Raw genomic sequence first — 16,960 nt, 5'->3', positions numbered from 1 at the left:
ATACTTCCCAGTTGTTTGCCACTCCAAACAAAGCAGCTTTGTGCAGTTAATCTTCCCTTAGGTATTGTTCTAAGAGTCTAAGAGCATGATCACTAGGTCAAGGGTAAGTACAATTTCATAACTTACCTATATGTTGTTATGCTGCTTCTCAAAACGATTGTACCATTCGCAGCCCCCTCGGCAGTGTGATTGGTCTCATATAATTCCAACCACATTGACTTTTTGTCTGTTTTGATTATCATTATCATTAATCTGATTTAAGGTGGTATGCAGCATTTTCTGGAGTTTTTGTTTTTTGTCAGAAAAAAATGACAGCTAGAAAACCCAAAACACTGTTTTGGTGGTGGTTGTCAATGTGCGTTTCTTTTAAAATAACTGTTCCTTTCCCTTCGATATCCTTTTTGTTTGTTTTTTTCTGAGGCAATTGGGGTGAAGTGACTTGCCCAGAGTCACACAGCCAGGAAGTGTTCAGTGTCTGAGGTTAGATCAGGGCTGGCGCTCTATCCACTGCGCCACCTAGCTGCCCCTCAATATCCTTTTCATATCCATTTATCTTCTGGGGAATTGATTTTAAGGACCAGCAGAAGGCTGGATAAATCTAAGCTTATAGGGCTTCAGTGAAAGCGTTGGTTCTGCTATTTGCCAGCTGCGTGATTTGGCGCGTCCCATCTCCAGTTCTCAGTTTCCTTATGTGTAAAAGCAAAGAAGTTTGGCATTTCCCATGACCTCTGAGCTCTAAACTTGAAATGTTACCGTTTTCAAAAAATTGTATCAGTCTATCACCCTAGGCAGAACCTTCCCAGCCCCGGACCAGATAACGAGTACACTCCCTAAGGGACACCAAGCTCTAGTGAGAGGAATGCTGACTACACCTCCTACACCAAGCCAGAGGAGGAGGAGCCTATCATGTAATTGGTGATGGTTGAGCCAGTAATTCCAAGGAAACCCCAAGTTCCCATGACTTTAGAGAAAGTCCGTGATTCTGATTGGTCGGTCTCTGTGAATGACGGATCCACTGCCCTATAAGAAAATGGGTTTTGGTAGGCCCCGGAAGGTCGGTGCAGAGTTATTCCAGGAGCTTCGCCCGCTGCTGCCTGCTCGCTCTCTGTCTCGGTGTCCCAGCTCCTTTTGGCAGTCAATCATGGGCCTCCCGCCGAAGCTCGAGATCTTGGTCTACACCGTCAACACGCTGCTGCGCAAGCGGCGCTACCACGCAGCGCTGGCCGTGCTCAAGGGCTTCCGCAACGGAGCCGTGTGAGCCGGGGGCCGGGCTCCGGGTCGTCGAGGGTTAGGGCTCAGACTGAGGCCTGGGGCAGGGGGGCGGGGGTAGTGTCATGGAGTGCGGAGAAAGCGGAGTCCTGGGGAATTCAGGGCTAGAGCCCTCAGGGTCACGGTCACGTGCAGGGTCACGGTCACGTGCAGGGTCGGGGCTGGGGGGAAGCCTTGGACTCCGGGCAGTCGTGGGATGGGCAGTGCTGCTTGCGGCTCCCGTTGCCCTTCGCTGTGAGGGACGTTGTACAGAATCTCCGAGAGATAAGGGAACTCCGAGACCGTCTAGTCCAGCCCACACCCGGATGAGAATGCAATCTCTAGGACACATTCCACAAGTGGTGATCGAGCCTTTTCTTGAATATTTCTAGTGAAAGAGAACCTGCTACCTCCAGAAGCGGCCCATTTAATTTCTGGATTCCTCTGTTGCTTTAGGAGACCTACCTCTTTGTAGATTCTATCTCCGTCACGCTCTCATCCCCACGCGGGTTTTCGCCTCTGGAGCCAAGAGAACAAACCTGAGTCTCTTTCCTCATGACAACCCTTACTTTGTGTCCCCACAGAGTCTTCTTTCCAAGCTAAATACCATCAGTTCCTTCAAATGATCTTAAGGTACTTCACCACCCTCTCCTATGGGTTCTTTCTGCCTTAATTCTGGAAAATCTTAGAGATCTTAGATAAATCATGGATTTAGAGGTGAATGGAATACAGAGTATTTAGTCTGACACCGAATAGAGGAGCAAGCTGGGGAGGTAATAAGTCACACAGTAATTGGTACAGTATTTTTTCTACTTTCATTATACTTTCTATCAAGCTTCCTAACTTCAAAAGACCTACTGGCCTGAAATGAGAATAGGAACAATAACTTAATGGTTTAAATAATAAAATCTCAGTTCTGGTTACAGCTTAAGTAGAAATCTGTCACATATCCTAGTGGTGAGTATCCATCTGCCTAAATACTTGCAGAAAGAAGAAGCTCACTGCCTTATGAGATAATCTATTCCATTGGTGGACGGCTTTTAAGTGTTAAAAAGTTGTTTCTATTGAGGTGAAATCAGTCTCAATAACCCATAAGTTCCTACTTATGCCTAGTAATACCTTCTTCTGATTAGTACTCTTCCAATTATTTATTTATTTGAATTAGATTTGTTTATCTAATATTTCCCTCAGTTACATTCAAAACAAATTATTTTGTTACGTTTGTTTTTAAATTTTTTGAGTCTTCCAATTATTTAAAGGCAGGCATTATTAGCGGCCTTCTAATTTTTCTGCTTTTCAGCCTAAATGTTTTTAATTTCTTCAACAGATACTCATAGGCTATGACTAAATCTCTTAGTATCTTCATTACCCTTTCTATACACAAGCTACTTTATTGATGTCCTTCCTAGAATGTGGTGCCCAGAACTGAGCATTAATGGAACCTAAAAAGTTCAGATCACAATGGAAATAGACAAGAGAGGTCTCAAATTCTTTCCCACCCATGTTGTGTTTTTATGTAATACATATTTATTTTGCACAGTGCTGCATATTTCTGTCTGTGACTTGGGAAACTCGCAGGACTTCTACAACCTGGAGTAAGAGCAATGACCTAAGATTGGTAAGGTTAGGAGTTGGGAAGAAACAATGCAATTGAGCAACTTGGAAGTATGATAGCTGAATTGTGTCTGTAGGATGTGTCATTTTGTAACACAGGCTTGACACAGATTGGGAATTATAGTTGAATGCAGGTTCAGTGTGAATCAAAAGTGTGATTAGTCAAAAGACCCAATTTATTATTAGAGGATGTTAATAAAAGTATCAGAATCAAGGAAATGGTAGTCTACTGTTATCTGCTCTGGCCAGAACATGTGTAGTATTTTTCTAGTTTTAGATGCTACAGGTTGTATGAGGAGTGGTGAAAGGAATGGTATGATATTTGGATGCATGTCATATTTAATTATAAGGGTTCCTCTGAATAGTATAAGGATGTATAAACCAAACAGTCTGACAAAGATAAGACTTAGGAGTAGCAAGAGTGGTTTCAAATATTTGAAAGGCTCATGTGGTAGAATGATTCCTTTTGCTCTACTTGATAGTGGGAGACAGGCATTGGAAATCAATAGGCAAGCATATTTAATCCCAGTGCAGGACATTTCTAACAATTAGAGTTGTCCAGAAATAAAATTGAATGCCCTGTGGATAGTGAACTCACAATCTAATTCAACAAATATTTATTAAGTACCTATTATGAACACGCATTTTGCTAGTTACAAAGACCCCTCCACCAAAAAAAAATAATAATAATAATAATTTCTTACCTCAAGGAGATTACATTCTGTTGGAGGGATCCAACATGCATGGAAATAAGTAAAAGATAATTTGGAGCAAGAGTTCTTAATTTTTTGTTGTTGTTGTTGTTGTTATGGACTCAGATATGTGGAAGCTGACTTGTACTGGCCCTGGACAGCTGATTGTTAAATTTTCTTTTCTGTGACCATTTAGACCTTGGAAATTGGCAAATGTTATAAATCAAGGCTTGATTTATTGTTTTGATGATTATCTAGACTTTTAAAAGTGATAGGAAAAATGCAGTTTAAACTTTAAAGTATGTCAGTGCATTTCCAGAGAGTCAGTTGTTAAACATTTATCAGCACATCCTTTTGTTAGTCTGAAGCTTATGGGCCCCATTCTCAGAATATATTTTTAAATGCCTAAAATAAAACAAACAAGATTACAATGGAAATCAATTATGTTGAAATTCAGTTAGCAAAATAAATGAGCAAACAAATTTACAGGGCCCAGGTTAAGAGCTCCCTGATTTAAAAGAAAGAGAAAGTACTAACAACTGAAGAGAATCAGGAAAGGCTTTGTTTAATAAGAGGAGTAGCAGTTGTGCTGAGGCTTGAAAGATCGATTTTCTGGAAAATAAGCATGTGTTTTAAGGGATATAACTTGAAAAGATAGATGGAAACCATAGACCTTTAAATAATAGAATAAGAATTTTGTATTTTATTCTAGAGGTAGTAGGGAGCCACAGAAGTTTTGGGCAGTGTTGTGACAGATTAGTGTTTTAGGTATGTTAATTTGGTAGCTGTGTGGAAAGATGAATTAGAGAAGGGATAAACTAGAAGCCAGTAAAAAGCCTATTGTAGCATTTTAGGTGGAGAGAGATGTGGATGTGAATTAGGATATGAGCCATTTCAAAGGAGAGAAGGGGACAAATGTGAGACATGTTGTGGAAGTAAAAATCAAAAAGACTTGTTTGCTGATTGCATGTGGGTAGTGAGAAAGAGGGAAAATTTAAGATGACTGAAGTTAGAAATCTAGTTGATGTCACCTCAGTAGAAGTGGCAAAGTTAATTTCATTGTTGGAGATCTTCAGTGGAAGGCTGGATGGCTCCTTGTTGAAGAATGTTGTAGAAGAGATTTAAGTTTCAAGTGAAGGTCAAGCCAGGTGACTTTCAAAGCTCCTTCTCACTTCAAGATTCTATGGTTTTGTGAAATGTTTGTTTTGGAAGTTGAGAGAAATTAATGCAGGTCTAGTGCCAACCAGGCTTCTCAGAATAGTATATGATTGGCTTAGCTATTCGACCAGTAATATGTTATGACTGACTCAGTGGCTAAAAGCAAGCATACATAGAGTGGTGGAAGAATCTTCTTTACTGATTCAAATGAAATCTTTTGTTTGTTTTTAATTCCTCAAAAGTAGGGGCCCAACGTTGTTTCCAAGCTTGTTTGAAAAAACTTTGTACAGCATTGATAATAATATTAATAATGATACCATAGCTTAAATGCATAATTCTGCCATTAAATAAATTTGAGGACAACTTTTATAGATGGTTAGTAATTATAACATTGTTGAAATTCAATTCAGTTCTATTCTACAAGTGTTTATTTACTGTTTACTCTGTAGTAGGTACTTTGTTAGGTTCTGGAAGGTCAAACAAAAATGAAATGGTCCTTGCCTTTAGGGAACTTGTATTTTCCATAAGAAGTATCAAATATGTCTTGGGCAGCACTCACAACAATCCTGAGTGTGCAGGAATCAGATTAAAATGTAATTGGAAAATATTTAACAAAATAAGTTAAAATACAATAAAACATGTATAATATTTCATTGTAAAACTAAGCCAAGATGCCACCCACTGAGAACCATATGTATGGTTTAGAGGCTGCCGTTTTTATTTTAGTTTGAAACCACTGTTCAACATGCATATATTCCAATGTCTTATGTTTGAGTATTCACACTAAGGGGAATACAAAAGATGTTTTCTCATATTGTGAAGAGGATAGAAAGGGTGAAGAAGACTTTTACCAAATCCCAAATTACCAGAAGCATTGATCTAAAGGATGATCCAGACAAAACAACAATAGATTTCAAAAGACTGTCACCGAATTTCTGAATGACAGATCCATGGTGAGTTATTAATGAAAGCATGGCTATTAAAGGGAACCTCCCTAACCTTTGAGATTAGAAAGAATAATGTTCTCCTCCCTCTGGTCATATTGCCTCTTGGTCTTTAGGGCCACTATCAGACCATAGATAGTGGCTTGGATGGCCATAATGTGATGTTTTTTGGTTGCTATCTACAATGTTTGCCATTCTATTGTGTAATTGTTCTTCAAGTTCATCCAGACTCCTGTTTTTTTTCTTAGTTTTCCTAGCTAGCATTAAAGAGTATCTAATACTAGAATTGAAAGAAAAGTCTGTCAAGCTTAGCATATAAGCAGAGGAAGAGTACTGAAAGGATGATGGGAAGTTGTCCCATTATTAGGAATTCTTGATTTGGGTTCAGAACAAAAACTGAAGGTGCTCTCATGTAGTACTGTGGATGATGGGGGTAGAATAGGGAGGGGAAGGAAGTCATAGCTAGCCGACCCATTCAGATTTGTTGCCTGAGTATCTCTCTAGATACTGTAGATACATTTATATAAGCAAGAAATATCTTATTTCTCTTTGTAAACACCACTTTTTTTCATAATCATTTCACATATTCATTGTTAATTAATTATGAACAAGTACCTCAACTTCTCTAAATCTCAATTTCCTCTTTTTTTTTTTTTTTTTAAAGAGAAGTCAGGGTGAAGTGACTTTTCCAAAGTCACACAATTTCAGGTCAAATTTGAACTCAGGTCTTCTGACTTCAGGGCTAGTACTCCATTCACTGTACCACCTAGCTGGGGTTAAATGACTTGCCCAAGGTCACATAGCTAGGAAGTGTTAATATTCAAGGTCAGATTTGAACTCAGGTCTTCCTGACTCCAGGGCCATCCACTGTACCATTTAGCTGCCCCTCAATTTCGTCTTAAAAAAATGTGTATGTGTGTGTGTGTGTATGTGCACACACACACATACACACACACATATCCACATGCACATATTTTAGTTTGTTAATATTTCCTATTATATGTAAAAAATTTTAACATGATTTCTTTTAATTTTGAGGTTTAAATTTTTTTTCCTTCCTCCTACCCTTCCCCCCTTCCTGAGAAGACAAATAATGTGATACTAATTGTACATGTTAATTCATACAAAACATTTCCATTTTAGTAATGTTGCAAAAGAAAAGATACACACAAACAAGAAAAATTTTAAAAAGTTTAAAAATATGCTTCAGTCTGCTTTTAGGAGTTATCAGTTTACTCTCTGAAGTCCTTTGGAATTATCTTGGATAATTGTGATCAGAGTAGCAAAGTCTTTCACAGTTGATCTTTATTACACTATTGCCTTAATGGTATATGATGTTCTAGTTCTGCTCACGTCACTCACTTCTTTCCAAGTTTTTTGGAAACCATTTTGCTTGTCATCTTTTAGAGCACAACAGTATTTCATCACATTCATACATCACAATTTATTCAGCTATTGAAGGCATTCCCTCAACTTTCCATTCTTAACCATTATAAAAAGAGCTGCTATAAATATTTTGCACAAATAGATTCTTCCCCTTTTCTTTGATCTCTTTGGGATTCAGACCTAATAATGTTTTTGCTAGGTCAAAGGTATATGCTAGGCATAGTTTTTAATAGCTCTTTGTGGCATAGTTCCAAATTGCTCTAAAGAATGGGTGGATCAGTTCACAACTCCACTGACAATGCATTAGTGTCCCAACTTTTTCATAACCCCTCCAGAATTTATCATTTTCCTTTTCTAGCATGTTAGCTAATCTGATAGGTATAAGGTGGTATCTCAGGATTATTACAATTTTTGTTTCCCTAATCAGTAGTAATTTAGAGCATTTTTCTATCTGACAATTGATAGCTTTGCTTTCTTTTTCTGAAAACTGCCTGTTAATGTCCTTTGATTGTTTATCAACTGTGGAATGGATCTTATTTTTATGAATTTGGTTCAGTTCCCTATATATCTTGGAAATAAGACCTTTATTAGAAAAATGCTGTAAAATTATTCCCCCAGTTTCTTGTTTTTCTTCTAATTTTGATGGCATATCTATTATTTGTACAAAAGCTTTTTAATTTCATGTAATCAAAATTATCTATTTTACTTTCTTAATCCTTTCTATCTCTTGTTTGGTCATAAACTCTTCCCTTTTTCATATATCTATTGGATACATTTCCCCATGTACCCCTAATTTGCTTATAATACCACCTTTTATGTTGAAATCCTATATCGTTTTTGATTTTATCTTGGTATAGTGTGAAACGTTGGTCTGTACCTGATTTCTGCCAAACCACTTTCCATTTTCCCCCAGCAATTTTTGTCAAATGTTGAATTCTTCCCCAAAAACTTGAATCGTTGGGTTTATCAAACACTAGAGGACTATGGTCATTTACTTTTGTATATTGTGTCCCTAATGTATTTCACCGATTTACCATTGTATAGACTGTTTTGATGATTATTGCCTTGTAATACAGATCTCAAATTAGATCTCAAATACTCCTAGGCTACCTCCTTTCACATTTTTTTTTTCAAATTCATTTGATATTCTTGGGTTTTTGTTCTTCCAGATGAATTTTGTTACTATTTTTCTGTTTCTATAAAATTGTTTTTTGATAGTTTTATTGATATGGCACCAAATAAATAAATTAATTTAGATAGCATTATATTATATTGACTTGGTCTTCCCATGAGCAATTAATATTTTTCCAATTGTTTGGATGTATCTGTACAAAAAGTGTTTTGTAATTATGTTCATGTAATCCCTGGGTTTGTCTTGGCAGATATACTTCCAAGTATTTTATATTGTTTGCAGTTATTTTAAATGGAATTTCTCTTTCTCTTACTGCTGGATTTTTTTGGTAATACATAGAAATGCTGATGATTTCTGTGGGTTTGTTTTATATCCTGCAATGTTTCTAAAGTTGTTGATTTTTAGGTTTCTCACGCATTATAGTTTTGTTTTCCTATTGCCTATTTTTGTTCTTTCAATTTCTTTTTCTTGTCTTATTGCTATTGCTAACCTTTCTAGGGAATAATGAACAATAGTGATAATGGAATTCTTTGCTTTACTCCCATGTATATCATACATAATATATATGTATATATAAATGATGGTTGGGATTAAATGACTTGGTCAAGATCACATAGTATATCATATTTGAACTAGAGTGCTCCTTACTCCAGGGCAGGTGATCTCTCTACTGTGCCATTTATTATATAATTTTAATAATAATAATTTAATTTATCATTTATTACCTTATATTATTATATCATTTTAATAATAATCATATCAATAATAATCATTTATATCATTTATTATTGTATCATTTTAAGAAAAGCTCCATTGATTCCTATGCTTTCTAATGTTTTTAATAAGAATGAGATTTTGTATTTTGTTAAAGACTTTTTCTCCATCTATTGATCTGATAATATGATTTTTGTTTTGATTATTGATATGGTCAGTTATGTGGGTAATCAAAAATCAATAATATTGAACCAGTACTACATTCCTGGTATAAGTCCCACTTGGTCATAGGATATGATCTTTGTGATATACTGTTGTAATACCTTTGCTAGTTTTTTATTTAAAACTTTTGTATCAATATTCATTTTTTAATAATAATAATTTATTTTTCCAAATACTTGTAAAGGTAGTTTTAAGCATTTACCTTTGCAAAACCTTGTGTTCCAATTTTTCCTCCCCCTTTCCTCCCTCCCCAAGACAGTGAGCAATCTACTATAGGTTACACATGTTTCATCAGTAGTTATTAAGGAAATTCATTTGTAGTTTTCTTTCTCTGTTTTTGCTCTCCCTCGTTTAGGTATCAAAATCATATTTGTGTCATAAAAGGAATTTTTAAGACTCCTCTTTACCAGTTTATTAAAATAGTTTATTTAGTTTTAGAATTGTTTGGTAGAATTCACTTGTCAATCCATCTGGTCCTGGGGATTTTTCCTTAGGGAACCCATTGATAGCATATTCTATTTCCTTTTCCAAAATAGGGTTATTTAAATATTCTATTTCTCCTTTTGTTAATCTGGGCAGTTTATATATTTGTAAATATTTATCCAGTTCACTTGGATTGCCAGTTTTATTGGCATATAATTGGAAAAATAATTCTAAATAATTAATTTCATCTTCATTGATGGGACTTTTACAAACCATTTTATTTTTGATACTAGTAATTTGGTTTTCATTAATTTTTTAAATCAAATTAACCAGTGATTTATCTGTTTTGTTGAAATTTTATTTTTTTCATAAAACTTACTCCTAGTTCATTTATTAGTTAAATGGTTTTGTTTACTTTAGTTTTTATTAATTTCTCCTTTGATTTTCAGGATTTCCATTTTTGTATTTAATTAGAGATTTTTGATTAGTTCTTTTTCTAGTTTTTTTAACTTGAAATTGATCCACTCTTTATGTTATAGAAGTAAGCATTTAGAGCTATAATTTCCCCCCTACTTATTGCTTTGGCCACATCCCACAGATTTTGGAATGTTGTCTTATTGTTGTCTTTCTCTTTAATGAAATGATTGATCATTCTATGATTTGTTTGACCCATTTGTTCTTTAGGATTAGATTATTTAGTTTCCAATTAGCTTTCACTCTATCTTTACATGACCCTTTGTTAAATGTAATTTCTATTGCCTTCTTGTCTGAAAAGGGTGAATTTAATATTTCTTGCTTTTCTGCATTTGGTTATGAGATTTTTATGTTCTAATACATGGTTAGTATGTACCATACTCCTTTTTCTTCCCATCAGTTTTCTTCAGATGTCTTTTATATCTAACTTTTCTAAGATTTTATTCATCTTCTTGTTCATTTATTTTATCATTAGATTTATCTAGTGCTTTTTTCTCCTTAAATCATTTAACTTTGCCTCTAAGAATTTGGATGTTATGCCATTTAGTGCAAACATGTCTAGTATTGATATTACTTTATTGTCTTTTATATCTTTTAGCAAAATGTTGTTTCCCCACTTAAATCTTTTATTTAGATCAATTTTTTTGCCTTTGCTTTGTGTTACATCATGATGGATACCCCAGCTTTCTGTACCTTAGCTGAAGCATAATAAATTCTGCTCCAGCCTCCAGTGTGTGTGTGTATGTGTGTGTGTTTATGTCTCTGTCTTAAATGGGTTTCTTATAAACAACATACCATTGGATTTTGACTTCTAATCAATTTGGCCATCTACTTCTGTTTTATGGATGAGTTCATCCCATTTACCTTCACATTTATGATTACTAATTGTGTGGTTCTCAAGTCTTTCTCATTTTATCCTGTATTTCCTCTCGTTTGTTTTGCTTTTGACCACTGCCTTCTTATATCTAACTTCCCTTTTAATATTTCCTCTCTCCTTATCCCCACCTTTATTTTTTTTTTCTTTTGGGTAAATCAGATTTCTATTACCAATTGAGTATGCATGTACATTTTCCCTTTTTGAACCAACTTAGATGTGGTGAGGTTCAAGAATCATGCCCCTCCCATACATACCATTTCCCCCTGCAGTATAAAAACTCTTCCTTGCATACCACTTTAATGGGAGATAAGTTTCCCTATCCTCCTCTTTTTCACCTTTTCATTTTTTTTTAACATCCCAATGTATCAACTCACTCATATATACACTTTCCTTGTAGAAGCCTTCTAACTGTCCTAATAATGATATAATTCTTAGAAGATATATTTATCCTTTCCCCATATAGAAAGGCAAACAGTTTAACCTTATTGAGTCCCTTATGATTTCTCTTTCATGTTTACCTTATTATGCTTCTTTTGAGTCTTGTATTTGAAAGTCAAATTTTCTATTCAACTCTTGTTTTTTCATCAGGAATTCTTGATAGTCTTCTGTTCCATTAAATTTTTTTTCCCCTTGAAATATTGTACTATTTTACTAGGTAAGTGATTCTTGGTTGTAATCTGAGATCTATTGCCTTCTGGCAAAATGCCAAATTCTCCACTTCTTTAATATAGTGCTAAATCTTGAATGATTCTATTTTCTGCTTGAAAATCTGGCAGTTCTAGAATTTTGCTATAATATTTCTGGGAGTTTTCATTTTGACATCTCTTTCACATGGTAATCAACAAATTATTTTAAACTCTGTTTTACCTTCTGGTTCTAGGATATCTAGGAAATAGTAGGATAGGTCCTAGTATAGTAGGACTAGGTACTGAGTAGTCAGTTTTCCTTAATAATTTCTTGAAATATATCTAGGATCTTTCTATGATCATAGCTTCCAAGTAATCCAACCATTTAAAAATTATCCCTTGATTTTTTTTTTCCAGATGAAATATTTCATATTTTCTTCAATTTTTTTTTCATTTTTTGGAGTATGTTTTATTGGTTTTTGCCATCTTGGGGTGTCATGAGTCCAATTCTTATTTTTAAGGAATTATAGTCTTCATAAGTTTTTGTACCTCTTTTCATTTGGCTATTTCTTCTGTTTGAGTAGTTATTTTTATCAGTGAATTTGTATACCTCTTTTTCAATTTGGCCAATTCTCTTTTTAAAGATGTTCCTTCAGTATTTTTGTATCTCTTTTACTAGGCTATTGTCTTTTCATGCTTTTCTTCCTTTGCTTTCATTTCTCTGCTTAATTTTTCCTCTACCACTTTTATTTGATTTTAAAAATTACTTTTTAGCCCTTCTAATAATTTCTTGCTGGGTTTGTGTCCAATTCACTTTTTCTTGTAACAACTTTAATTTTATTATCTTTTCTGAATTTGTGTCTTGATATTCCCTGTCACCATAGTAACTTTTTATGGTAATATTCTTTTTTGGTTGTTTTCTAATTTTTTCACTCTAATTCTTGATTTAGAACTTCATGTTAATGTTGAGCTCAGTTTTCACAATGGGGCAAAGGAAAAACTCTCATCTCAATCTTTAGGATTTTTTGCATTGTTTTCAGATTTAGCTCTGGGAGTTTGGTAGTTTTCAGGTTTCCAAGGTTCTGTGATCTGGTGAGAGGTGTGGTCTTGGTCTGTATTCTGGTCAGGATCCCAGATTCCTTGGCATTGCAATTGATACTGCTCTTCAGGGTCTCTGATCCCTTGAGGCTGGAAGTTATACTGCCCCTTAGGGTTGCCACATCCCCTTGATCAGAGGTGCTCCTCTCCACCCTTGAACTATGACCTAGAAGTGTGTATGTTGTGTGTATGGGACTTGCCAAACAGTTGCCCCTCAGGTTTCCTGCTTCCTCATGAAGTGCTCCTTTCTGCCCTTGAATTATGACCCAAAAGTGAGTATAGGCAATAGAGTTGTCAAACAGCATCTGTCCAGAGCAATTGCCAGGTCCCCTTACTGTCTCTGGCTTGAGAACTCCTGAAGCTGCTCTTGCTTATGCCATGACCACCCTAGTCCCCTCATTGGTGTTTCATCCATGTGGGCTAGGGGCCTCCTTCCCCTTGTCACTCATTCTACTTCCTAGGTTGCCTTAGACTGAATGTCTCATTCTGACCTTCTGTTGGCTCTCCTACTCCAGAATGAAATTTGAAGTGTTATTTTAAAGTTGTTGGGAGAGGTCCTCCGAATGCTTCTCTAGTCCACCACTCTTGTTCCACCACTTCCAACTCCCCTGGAGTCTTGTTTTCCTTTTTAATGAGAATGGTGGACTAAATGATATCTAAGGACCCTTCCACCTCTAATAATCTATGTAATTTAATCTGTGAGCATGTGATTAACGGTGTCTTGATAGGGTTGAATAATCTTGTTTACCTGAGAACTGAGGGGAAGCTAAGTCATTTATTAGTGTTAAAGACCTTTCTTGCATTTATCCAAAGAGCCCAATATCTTATGAAAATTGTTTTTCTTTCCCAGTTATGGAGCTAAAATCCGTGCACCCCATGCTCTGGTCATGACATTTCTCTTCAGAAGCGGAAGGTATGGACTCTCTGATTTTGTATTTCTGCATGGCTTATCTCCAGCAGCATTCCTGAGTCTTATAGTATGATCTTGTGTTTGGGAAAACACATTGTTATATTTTGTAAATTAACCAATCCCCTAGCCCTTGCACGCATAGCTTTCAATGCTTTCCAAAGGAAAATATTCTCTTTGTCTTCATATTTTCATTGTGATCACAGTCTTCCTAATTCTCATGTGTGTGTATTTGTTCATTTAGCCTAAAGGAGAAGCTGAAGGCAATCGTTCAGGCCACATACACGCATTCCCGAAATCTGGCTTATTTTGTTTTTACCTACAAGGGCTTGTGCGCCTTGCAGTCCCGGATCCAGGGACAGACCTTCCAGTTTCATTCCTTCCTGGCAGCCTGTATTGGTGGCTGGTTGGTTTTTGGAGAAAATAATAACATCAACAGCCAGGTAAGTGAAGCCCCCTCTTTTCTGGGCAACTATTTCCTATCACCTCACCTGTCTCAAACTTGTATTTGGACTTCTTGTTTATGGTTTTAGAATCGTTTCATGGGAACCGTCCTCTGCTTTCCCACTTGCCCCATGCCTGTGCAGATCATTATCTCATGATGATTAATCATTAGCCTGAGCTGCTATCAAGGTCTAAAATTAGATTTTCCCTGTTTGGTTAAAGTTTGCCTGCCCCTGCATTCCTCTCCTGCTCTAGCGGCTCATTACTCCCTCACCCAAGTCCAGGATTTTCCTGATCAGTCCTGCAGTCAGAAGTACATGATTATGTGATGGAGTAAAATAGTGACTCCGTGGCTCTTCCTTCCCTTGGAAGTGCTGGAGTGCCACGAGGTGGTCTTGAACCCATCTCCCAGACTTTTTTCCTTTTTGGTTTGTGTCTGGTTGACAAGGAGTCTTGGAATGGAGGGGACAGGGAAGCATGGCGGGCACTGGGGGGCTGTTCTCTACTCAGGTTTTCCTTTTTTGCAGATTAACATGTACCTGCTGTCTCGAACTCTGTTTGGACTGGCCCGGCTAGCTGTGGAGAAAGGCTTTCTCCCGGAGCCCAAGCAGGACCCTTTCCCCTTGTTTTCCTCTATCATCTGGGGCCTCATCCTTTGGCTCTTTGAGTACCACAGACACACACTGCAGCCCTCCCTGCAGTCCTCCATGACCTACCTCTATGATGACAGCAACGTCTGGCACGACATCACAGACTTCCTTATCTATAATAAAAGCCACTCTGGGAAATAAGCTGCAGGGTTTGGCAAAGTGGGTAATGGGGGGCCCTGGGATTGGGGTCAGAGACAGCGACTGGGGTGTTGTCTTCAATGTAAACCTAAAGGGTTTTCAGATTGGTTTTTGCCGTCCCCTGAATGGATTTCTTGGTAATTTTTCAAACAAACACTATGCAACCTACTGCCATTTTTTTCTATTAGGTTTTTGTTTTGTTTTTTTTGTCAACATAAATTTCCAATAGAGATGAGTGATGACTTATTTTATTCTTTAAGGTTCATTCATGTTTAATTTCATTGGTAACAAGGCCTCTAACCTATTTTACAAAGAACTATTTTTTTTAAAATCAAGGTACTTATTATGTAATGACAGGAAGCTACTTAGACCATCAGTGGAATATAAATCTTTTTCATAAAAAGAAACAAAAACAAAACGCAACTCTGTTCAAAGGTAATTATGTATAGAAGACAGATCTTAACATTACTTCAGATGATTTTACTATAGAAATACAGACTTGAAAGGGGTCTTAGAAGCTCCTAGTCCAGTGTCCCATTAGAATCTCCTTCATAGCCTCCCTGGCTCACAAGTTGATTCTCCAAACGTCTCTTCTGTGCAGTTTTTTTTTCCTACTTTAGAAGAAAGTAGTATTTTTCTAAATAACTCACTCATTGGTTTTTTAAAAGGTGATGTGTGTTTCTTCTGAATCAAACATGAAAAATTACATGTTTGTTAGTGATGTTATATTTTTAGAAGGCAGTCAGTGATAATGCAGTCAGAATTTCTTTCATCTTCTTTTTCCTCCCTCTGTTCCTGTGAAGTGTGTTTACAGGTTTGTGAGAATCAGGTTTTCTATCTGACTCTCCTTGAATGGAGGGGGGAAACTTTCCTTTAGAAATCCAAAAGGATTTTAAACCTAGACTTTGCAATAAGAATGTATGTAATTATTTTTGCAAACCTGGTTTGCTTTGCACAAAGAATAAAACAGATGTACCTGTAAACAAACCAGAGAGTGCTAGACTGGGACTATTTATGATTGTGAAAAGGTGATGGAGACCTGGCTGTAGTTTTGCCTGTTTCAGGTTGTGACAAGTCAGGCAGAGAATAAAACATGGGGATATTGAGAAACCAAAGGGTGACATCAAGAACAGAAGCACATAGCCATCTAAGCCTTAATCCCCTGCCAGTTTTCCCCTTGCTAGCCATAGAGATTGTGTACCTTACTGCATTCAAGATTCCTGATTTGAATTGCCAATGTCTATCACCTTTCTTCCAGATTTCTAGACCAGTTTTCCTGGATTAGGCATTTTCTCCAGAGATAATCTGTGCTTAGACTGAGTCCTATTACAATTTGCATCCTTTATAACTTCAGACAAGAATGCAAAAAAGAATTTCCCCTTGTTTGTTTCTAGGCTTTCTTAGGCAGTTTTCACAAAGCTCTTTGCATAAATGACTTTTAAACCACAATACCTTTTATCTCCTACCCATTCCACCCCCCATCCTGCTCCTTTTTTCTCTTCAGCTTTTGTTTTTTTGGGGGCCCCCTCTGACTTTTTGGACCTTAGGAAAAGGTCATGAAGGGCTTGTACCAGACCTGGGTTCAATTTTTAACTGTTGCTGGTTCTGTAACTTTGAGAGATCACTTCTTTTTTCTGAATTTCTCTTTCCTCATTTGGCAAATGAGATTAATATGTACATACCCATGGATATTGTAGAATTTACCTTAAAAAAAAAAAAAAGATGTGAAAATACTTTGTTAGTTATAATTTTTTTTTTTTTTTTACTGTAGAGTCACAATTATTATTATTATTTTTTCTGGGACCTGTGGTTTATCAGTGTAGGGAATTCCTGTTGTGCAAACTTCCTCCACCCATGCATATTGGGAACTAATTTGTAATTTGTAAGCCTAGGTACTGAGAGTAGGTTTTTCTGATTGCAACACCAGCCTTCTACCATGCCATGTTGCCTCTCATTGCAATGGTAATGGTGCCAGTAGAATCAGTATTATTAACCATAAAAATTGCAAATATAAATTTAAAACTGACTTTGTGCCAGGCACTATGCCATCTATTGTCTGTTTCTAATGAGATGATGTTCAGAGATCTAAATAATTTATTGTAGGGGTACTTAAAGTTAAAAGAAAAATCAGTCATGATTGACACTATTTCAAATGAAAGGAAAGCATATTTGGGGCCTTTCCAATGGGAATCTCTTCAGTTCAAGGTTGGTTT

The 16,960-nt window shown here is 36.3% G+C and overlaps 1 protein-coding gene across 4 annotated transcripts; it reads left to right on the top strand.

Annotated features, from left to right (window-relative positions):
• Window positions 1-1,041: 1,041 nt before the first annotated feature.
• On the top strand, window positions 1,042-15,359 carry PXMP4 (peroxisomal membrane protein 4). 4 transcript variants are annotated; one of them, XM_012553106.3, is made up of 5 exons: window positions 1,173-1,254; window positions 1,705-1,881; window positions 13,459-13,521; window positions 13,760-13,958; window positions 14,487-15,359. In XM_012553106.3, the coding sequence occupies exons 2-5, from the start codon at window positions 1,871-1,873 to the stop codon at window positions 14,748-14,750; spliced, it is 537 nt and encodes a 178-aa protein (XP_012408560.1). In that variant the 5' UTR covers window positions 1,173-1,254; window positions 1,705-1,870; the 3' UTR covers window positions 14,751-15,359. The 4 variants fall into 4 exon arrangements, with proteins under 4 accessions (XP_003756998.1, XP_012408560.1, XP_031809723.1 ...); XM_003756950.4 differs by lacking the exon at window positions 1,705-1,881 and having other exon boundaries at window positions 1,042-1,254; XM_031953863.1 differs by lacking the exon at window positions 1,173-1,254 and having other exon boundaries at window positions 1,314-1,881.
• The last annotated feature ends 1,601 nt before the right edge of the window (window positions 15,360-16,960 follow it).

This window comes from Sarcophilus harrisii, chromosome 2 (assembly GCF_902635505.1).
Source record: "Sarcophilus harrisii chromosome 2, mSarHar1.11, whole genome shotgun sequence".
NCBI lineage: Eukaryota > Metazoa > Chordata > Mammalia > Dasyuromorphia > Dasyuridae > Sarcophilus > Sarcophilus harrisii.
This window is presented reverse-complemented; position numbering and strand designations above follow the sequence as displayed.

What these genes read in the sequence shown, in the direction of transcription:
- PXMP4 (XM_003756950.4), top strand. Translation starts at nt 1,142, where the DNA reads ATGGGCCTCCCGCCGAAGCTCGAGATCTTGGTCTACACCGTCAACACG. An exon ending in TTTCTCTTCAGAAGCGGAAG is followed by an intron (nt 13,522 to 13,759) that starts GTATGGACTCTC and finishes TTGTTCATTTAG; the next exon opens with CCTAAAGGAGAAGCTGAAGG. An exon ending in ATAATAACATCAACAGCCAG is followed by an intron (nt 13,959 to 14,486) that starts GTAAGTGAAGCC and finishes CCTTTTTTGCAG; the next exon opens with ATTAACATGTACCTGCTGTC.